The 8,677-nt window shown below is 39.9% G+C and overlaps 2 protein-coding genes across 2 annotated transcripts; one reads left to right on the top strand and one right to left on the bottom strand.

Annotated features, from left to right (window-relative positions):
* The first annotated feature begins 6,011 nt into the window (after positions 1–6,011).
* Positions 6,012–8,112, top strand: LOC6534402 (tumor susceptibility gene 101 protein). Its single transcript, XM_002095044.4, has 7 exons — positions 6,012–6,173; positions 6,274–6,358; positions 6,439–6,504; positions 6,577–6,852; positions 7,024–7,244; positions 7,299–7,645; positions 7,758–8,112. The coding sequence occupies exons 1-7, from the start codon at positions 6,129–6,131 to the stop codon at positions 7,942–7,944; spliced, it is 1,227 nt and encodes a 408-aa protein (XP_002095080.1). The 5' UTR covers positions 6,012–6,128; the 3' UTR covers positions 7,945–8,112.
* Positions 8,093–8,561, bottom strand: LOC6534401 (transmembrane protein 258). The gene is made up of 2 exons (XM_002095043.3): positions 8,451–8,561; positions 8,093–8,388 (listed from the first exon to the last, which is right to left on the bottom strand). Exon 2 carries the CDS (start codon positions 8,385–8,387, stop codon positions 8,151–8,153), a length of 237 nt encoding a protein of 78 aa, XP_002095079.1. The 5' UTR covers position 8,388; positions 8,451–8,561; the 3' UTR covers positions 8,093–8,150.
* Between the last annotated feature and the right edge of the window lie 116 nt (positions 8,562–8,677).

The following is an 8,677-nucleotide window of genomic DNA, read 5'->3' as shown; positions in this document are numbered from 1 at the left end:
CACTCGTTTCCTATGTATATTTGCATATATCTGACGGATTTGATAAAGAATTCTTAAAATTAAAAACACACACGAGCGAGAAGTCTTTGGGTGGAAATTGTTTTGAAACTTTGATTTTTTTTTGTTTTTACGGAGACTGAAAGGTGTGGGACTCCCGATGCCGGACAACGCCAACTGACAACTGTCAACCCAAAACAAACATTTATCGCTCGACAAATGCCTCGACCGCCGAGCAGACGGTACATCAATTTTTCATTTAATTTAAATTTAAATTCAACTTAGGCTACTCAGTTGCTGTGTTCAATTGTCGGGACAGGCGCAACGAATGCTCTTCGCCTTGCATTCCATTCGCGGTGACGTGGCTGCGATCTTTTGGGCGGCTCATTATCTCTGGGGCAGCTGCCAGGTCACGTAACACACGAAAATAAGTTCTGCCCGGGACAAAAATCAATTTTACGTGCCAAAACTCATCGATGCCGATGGCTTGTACCCGCCTCAAGATAGGCGGACCGAGGGCGAGTGGGCGTGGCCCGGCGACAATTATAGTTCATTTAGGCAGCGCGGCAGCATTTGTATGCCGCCGAGCTGGGTTACTGGAAATTTTGTGCCGAGGCACGGGAAAGGTCGAAAAGTTCGTTGCCTAAGTCTTTTGATTTTCGTCAGGTGCTTTTCGCATTACCGGAAGCACTCGTTAACTCATGAGCAACTGCGGCAGTTGGATGTTCCCAGTGAAGTGCTACTGCCGATCGTGACCACAGGCGGTATAATCATATGATTGACTGGTGAATTATTTAAGGTGCATTTTCAAACATTTATTATGTTTTGTTTAACTCGAAAATGCTCGGAGTGACTAAAATAAACTTTTTGACAAATGAGATTTGGGCTTTAATAAGCGTATACCTCACATAATAAATTGAGGTAGGTTTGGGTATTAGACTCAAAACTTTAACAATCATCATAAGGTCTGGTGAAATAGTGCAATTATAAGTTACAAATATTCTATATCGTTGGCATAAAAATGATTCAATTCTTTTGAATGAACTAAAGTAATTATAGGGCAGAATTTAGCAATTCTAAGTAATAACAATGCAATAATAAATAAAAGATTTACATTGTATGTATGTAATAGTTAAGTGCTTATTGGCTTTGGTAAATATATACTAAGTTCTTCAGCCAAGTCATGATTTTTTCCAAAGAACTTAACTTCCAGAGTGACTAAGTTTTGTTGGGTGATTCACAGACCGCATTCAAATCCGAAACTTATTCAATCAGCATCAATCAACTTCTGTTCTAATTTGCCACTTGAAAGGATCTGAGCAGCGATTATTGATAATTCGCCACTCCATTAATTATTAGAAAGATTACGCTGCAAAATGGTCATAGAATTATATAAACCAATTCGAGTGTGAATACTTTGGCCTAGGTGACTACGTGCCCAGCGTTCGAAATGAAGTCAAAAACTGGAAACCCCAAGCCAGCCAATGATCGTTCATAAATTTTGTTTTAACGATAGCGGAGCAATAACAAAAGGAAATACAAATAATATAATTAATTGAACTTTTATGCGAAATCTAACAGCAAACTGATGCCAAAATGGCAGCAGAAACGGTAGCCATAAACATAGACAGATGGTAGATAATTTCATACCAAAAGTCATTGATAAGCGGAATATATTTTTGAGGCACGATAAGACAGTTAAATATTTCGTTCTCCACAACAAACTTCCTGTAATGGTGACATTGAAGCACTATTTAAAAATCTGGGTAATTGTGTCTGTCGTCGCCATTATGCTTGAAAATTATTGTTCACTTGAAATGGGTTTTTGGGGTTCTAGAAAACGAACGAGAAAACAAAACTGACCGAAGGTTTTCCGCGGCTCATTTCACATTCTAAGCTGTCAGCGTTGTCATTGCCTTTATTAAGTGCTCTTCCACAAGTCAGTAAGCCTGACCTGGAAAATTATGTGAAGCGCTTTTTGAAATCAACGTATTGATTAATAACTTTTTGTTCATTTTTGTTCAATGCGGAACCAAGGCAACGGAGGTAATCCATGGAGATTCTCGCCTGGAGGAGTAACACGGCGCCCAAATCCCAATCCCTGGTTAATTCATCGATTGCTGACTGGCCAACAAATGATGGCTAATTCAAAGTTCGCACAAATCAAACAACTATCAATCATTCGAGCACACGAACAAATTCGGGTATTTTGTCACAAAAACAAAGCAATTTACTAATTAATGGTTTCTGTCGTCGAGTGGCAGAGTTCACGAATGTAAAACGCTCGGGAAGGGGAGGTGGAGCCCCAGGTGAATGCGCGACTTGACCCGGAAATGACCAACAGTTACGCCCAAAAACAGAGGGGTTAAAGCATACTTATGCCCCCAAATGTTGGAAGTGGCAGTTGAAAAGAATATTCATATATGTTATTAAGCTATTCAGAATGCCCTGGGGAGAAAATTAAAACCCTTATAAATCCTACCTGAGAAGCTAATTATTATAAATATATATGTTGTCATGGTTAAAAATACTAAAAGTGTTATTCCACAAGGCTTGTTGCAAATGGATTATATGTGGAATAGTTTAAAACTAAAATAAAGCATTTATTTATCTATTGTGGGTTACAATTCATGGACTTTAAATTTAGCTTATGATAGATTTGATCAAAATGATGTAAGTTATAAATAGACAATGCGTGAATATTCGTATTGTTCATAAAGCCCAAAGCAAATATTAACTAAATTTGGCTTTTAATGGTCTTAATTTCGGAAAGCTCTTATCCGTAGTTAAATGTCTTTCATCACATCTAGCCGCAAATCTCCTCATGCTCAAAGTTCAAACATCTTATTGAATATTATTTCATGCTTTGTGTAGTTCTACGTATTTATTTGTTCTTGGATTGGTTTTGTTTTTTCCAATGTCTCGCGTATTGTTCATTAATCGCTGCAAAGTGATGCTGGCAGAAATTTGTTCTTTGTTGTTAATGATATTGTCAGTGGGAGCTGGTACCAAAAACACATATGGTTGGCTGCGGATACGAGTATATATAGCATGTCATGGCAGCATCAGGCATCAGGTGTATTATTGATTCTTGCGTTTGATGTTTTTATGGCATAATAAATAGCATTAAATGGCATTACAAAGGAATTTCGATCAATACCTCGGGTTTCCGCCTCGTGGAAGAGGTCACTGGAGCGGATGAATGGACTACATGGATAATGAGTTTAATGGATGATGTTTCCAGGTATTCCACGGGGAATTTTACATTTTTGCCGTGGAATCTCCTTTGCGGTCGCTTGGAACTCACTGACAGATTAATTTCATTTGTTTTTTCATTGGCATTTCTTTTTAGTCCACTATTGTTTGCGCCGCGATGATCATTAGACATTATTTTTAGAACTGCGGGCATTAAGTACGCCGAAAATAAGTCTCGATTCGGAGTGAAGATTTGCCATTTATAAAATGTAAAGACATAATGGCAACCAATTAGCCGGAGTTTGCCTGCCCACTTCCGCTTCTGGCCAAGTCCATTATGCCGAAACGGATCCATCTGGCTAGAACTTCGCCTGTTTGGGTCAAGTACTCGGCCTCAAAGTGCTGAAATTGTTTTAATTAAATTTATTGCTCACAAGGCGGGAGGCTCATTAAAAGTCATTGGCAGGCGTGATGTGATTAATCGAGCGTTGAGATTCGGTTGACAAAATTGATGACTTCTGAACGAGATTCAATCGCTCGATTTCGCTTACGTGGGTGGTCCCAATCAATCCCGTCGCATAAATCATTCTACTTTCAATTCTGAGTCGCGTTGAACTGAGCTTCTGCCCAGGCAGAGGCATTGGCCACGGCATTCAAGAAAAAACTTACAACAGTTAGTTGGTCAATGGGTTATTATGATAATGAACTCAATTGCCGCTGCTCGGAGCTTTGTTGTAATTTGCCTGGCCTTGGGACATGGCTAGAAGATTTCACAGCCAAAAGAGAGAATAGATGGCGCACACAAAGACCGCGGAACGCGATTATTACGATGATTACGATGATTATCATTATCGCGGTGGCCGCAGAAGAAGCACACAGCTGGCCGGAGGTCATCGCGGTTGAGAAAATCAGGCTTACAAGAGCAGGCAATTACACAGCCACACCGAAAAATATTTCGGTTTCTAAAGATACATTTGGTTTTTGTTTAGGGTGTTTTCCATTTAATTCAGGGGCTTACATTAGCTTTGGCTAAAAGAATTCCAAATCCCCAAGGATCTAATAATTCAAATAAAAATTATTTCTCAATTTTATATATTTTCTAAATAATTACTGTATTTTTAAAGATTTTTTAAATGTCTAAACTACATTGTTTTTATCAGCGCAACCATCAGGCTTGCAATTAACACCGAAGATATGTAAATGGTGTCCCTCGTATAAATTTCAAAGTATAACCATTGTTAATAGTTTTCTCAGTGCATCGACAAAAGTGAAGCGGCGTCAGGTTGTTTTTCAGCCTGAGTTCCCCAGCAGTAGCAGTGGCCAGCAGTGATAAGAATCGCGTTGGCTAATTAAAAGCGACCACGAGGCGTATGAGTAATCGGCAGTCAGTCGGCCAGTCAGCCAGAGTGCGCTTAAAGTGATTTATGTGAACTCACTTCTGATTTGAACTTCAGGCGAGCTCTTCAGGCGAGTTCAAGTACGCATGGCCAACAATTTGTATTTGGCCGAAGGCGAAACGCATAAGAAGCCAATTGCCCAAAAGCACTTGCCATTCCACGAAAATGTCCAACCAACCGAAGCAGCTATACCCAATCTATTGTCTATTAATATACAAAATTTCCATTCCTCTGGCACTTAACTGGATATCGATTTATAAATTGATCTTAGGAACCAAAATGTTCGTTATTATAAAACTTCGAAGGTGACTCGGTTGCTATTTACAAAAGGATGCATATCATTTGATAAGAATTATCAATTACAGCATACTCGTATACTTGCAATGCCATTGCTGATCTACCCCTAATGATAGGGCATCGTTTGGCTACTGTACTTGTTCATTGATTGCGCTTCGGGCAGAAATCAATCAGCAAGGCAAACAGTAACAAAAGGCATTAGAGCTGACCTTCCTTGGAATCGAAATTTTATGTGCGCGAACTTGAGACATTGGAAGTAATTACTGTCAAAGCGGAATCCGCAACGGAATTGAAAATCGCGACAAAGTGCCTCGAAAAAGTTTAACGACTCACGCAAGTTTCTGGCCACAATTAGGCTTAACGAGTGGAGCAATGGATCGGTATCTGGATTTGTTTTGCAGAGATAAGCCGGTGGGTAATTGCCATGTTTTGGCTTAATTTTCGTAGAGATTGCCCGAGGGGTTCTATATATTCGAGATTTGGTTAATTAAAATCAGCAGCAGGAACTGAAATGATGCTTTGAGTGCAGAGCATTAAATTCCAAATTTTTCAGATCATTGAATTCTTCTTGTCACAGGATTCAGTTCAAAGAAATCTAATTGTTTCATAAATAAGTAAGAAGTTTAATAAATGATTTTCTTTACTGCAAATATCATACATAAGTTGGACTTGGTTGTCTAATATATATAATAATATAATAAACAATATATATATATTTAATCTAAACATATAATTCTCAAAATAGAAATAGTATTTATTTAGTAATAGTTGGTAAGCTTCGAAACTCTTATAAACTTAATACGTATTCTTTTCACTCAATGTGTTAACTCTATTTTAATTCTTTCTTACCGTTAAAAGTTTTAGAGTCTGGCAACGCTGGGCATTCAAAAAAACAATACCAAAATGGTATATTTTGGTATACCAGTGGTTTTGGTTGTGACTCTAGTTGAAACATGATTTTGTTTAATCCTTTGTAGTAGATGCGAATATTTGGAAAAACTGTGAAAAGTTACTTTCCCTCAATACAGTTTTCTACCAATGTGACCCGTTAGCTGTGAGTCGGCAAGCCATATTAATCAAAAGCGTTATTTGGTATACTGGGGAAAAAGAGGTGGCCACACTGTTCGTCAAATTTTTTTGTTTTCATTCAACAAATTCCCTGCCATCAAAACGAAAAAAGTTTGAATTTTATCAAAATTTTAAGAGGATTTCGATTGAGGCCGATCTGGTTTGCCAAGCACCATGCCCGCGGTTGAGGAGTCACAAATACTAAAGTATCTATCGAAGGTAAGACCCGTCTATGAGTCATCCGCCCATTCTCCGAGATTTTTGGTTTTTCTTTCTTCTGCACGAAACGCAATTAACGATATAATGGATTTAATTGCAGTATAAGTACGTGGGTGCCACCAAGAAGGACGTGGTGGACGTGGTCACCTCGTACCGCAGCTTGACCTACGACCTGCAGAGGTTCGGTAAGCATCAGCTGATAACAGCTTCCAAGCTGGCCAAATGCTTATGTATGTACGTATATTATTTATATATTTTCTTTTAGTGTTCAACGATGGCAGCTCCAAGGAATTGTTCACCATACAGGGCACTATTCCCGTGGTCTACAAAAGTAATTCATTATATTATAAATACCTCTTGATAATGCAAGATAATGAATGTTTTTTTTTTCACTTACTACCAGATAACACGTACTACATTCCTATTTGTATATGGTTAATGGACACTCATCCGCAGAATGCACCCATGTGTTTTGTCAAACCTACTCCCACCATGCAGATAAAGGTCTCGATGTATGTGGATCACAATGGAAAGGTCTATTTACCCTACCTGCATGACTGGCAGCCGAACTCCTCCGACCTTCTCTCGCTCATCCAGGTGATGATCGTCACTTTCGGAGAACATCCGCCGGTGTACTCAAAGCCTAAAGAACAAATTGCAGCACCATATCCCACGAACTGTGAGTGAGAACTTCTAAATAGCATATATAGTTAAAAAGAAACTTTAATTGTTGTCTTGCTAAAATTCTCGATTTCACTAACGTAAATTCCTGAGTAATTTAATTACATGTTGCTTAATTCTTTCCAAATATTTATGTCACAAACTTTATAAACATTTATCATTTGTCCAGCTTATATGCCTCAGCCTGGCGGACCTGGTGGCAGCAACTCGTTTCTGCCTTATCCTACAGCTGGCGGAGCTGGTGGCGGCAACTTTCCACCGTATCCCACAGGATTCAACTTCGAACCGTATCCCCCGACACCTGCTGGTCCAGCTGGCGGATCCGGCTATCCGCCGTACATGAATTTCCCGCAACCTACAGCGGGTGGTTACCCACCAGCAGCGGGATATGTAAGTTGTTGATCAAAATCCTAAAACAGCTTGTTATAGTTTTCATCTTTTTAGAACCCCTCTAATCCCAGTTCCACGGGCACTATCACCGAGGAGCACATCAAAGCATCACTTATAAGCGCTGTCGAAGACAAGCTGCGCCGACGAATCCAGGAGAAGGTTAATCAGTATCATGCCGAGATCGAAACTCTCAATCGCACCAAGCAGGAGTTGGTCGAGGGCAGTTCCAAAATCGATGCCATTATATCGCGTCTCGAGCGCGAACAGGTTGATTTGCAAAAGAACATAAGTGTACTAAAGGATAAGGAGCAGGAGCTGGAAAAGAGCTTAGAAACTCTGGAAAGCGCCGAGGCCATTAACCCTGACGAAGCAGTGACCACCACAGCGCCTCTATACCGACAGTAAGTTGAATGTTAACTAACAGCAACATATACCGCCTACAAACCCCTCCCAAGATTAGCGCTGCTTTTACTTAACTCTATGCAAAAGTCTTAATACTTATTTCACTTGCAGGTTACTCAATGCCTATGCCGACGAAGCGGCCACCGAGGATGCCATCTATTACCTGGGAGAGGGTCTCCGTGGAGGTGTCATCGACCTGGAGACCTTCCTCAAGCACGTGCGCCAGCTGTCCCGGAAACAGTTCATCCTGCGGGCCACAATGCAGAAGTGCAGACAAAAGGCTGGTCTAGCCGGATAGAAGAGCCATGATTTTTTTCGACGGGGTAGTGCGAGCACGTGTAGACGATTTATATGTTAGCATAAAATATATTCGAAATTGTTTTAAGCGCAAATTGAATCTTTAAAATTGGAATTACAATACACCTTAATAAAACGAAGGCCTCATGTATAATTACGCCCACGATCAGATCTTCAGTTTATTTCTATGCGGAATGGTCTTTTATCTCATACGTAAATACCGACGGTTAGGAGTAGGAAAACGATACCGAATCCCAGGAAAATGGAGGCACACAGGCTAATCAGCAGTTCCTTTATTAAGGTACTCTCCTTCGAGCTTTTCCGGGACACCACGAAGATGAAGAACCAGGCGGTGAAGAAGGTTCCGATGACCAAGAGAACGGTAGCAAGGTGTGGGAAAACGGCCGGGTTCACGGGCGAAACGTAGCGCTGCATCACGTCCATTCTAAAAGTACCAGATAAGTATCCAGTTAAGTTATAAATTCATCACACCTGCGGCACACTTACATTGTATTTTAGCTCTAATTACTTCTTGTTATTTTTTAACGCAAATTGTACGTGGCCCGGCAGCTAGGGTTGCTTCTCTTGTAATCGTTATCGGTGGCACCCACAATCGATTGCTTACAAATATCGAAACACAAGAGCTATTATTCGGAGGAAGTATAAAATTTTAATTTAGAAAAATTTAATTGATAAAAAATTAACTGGGTAGGAAAATAATTTTAATTCTTTAA

The sequence above is a fragment of the Drosophila yakuba genome, chromosome 3L (assembly GCF_016746365.2).
Source record: "Drosophila yakuba strain Tai18E2 chromosome 3L, Prin_Dyak_Tai18E2_2.1, whole genome shotgun sequence".
NCBI classification, from domain to species: domain Eukaryota; kingdom Metazoa; phylum Arthropoda; class Insecta; order Diptera; family Drosophilidae; genus Drosophila; species Drosophila yakuba.
The sequence above is the reverse complement of the archived record's forward strand: the minus strand, read 5'-3'. Positions and strand labels throughout refer to the sequence as shown.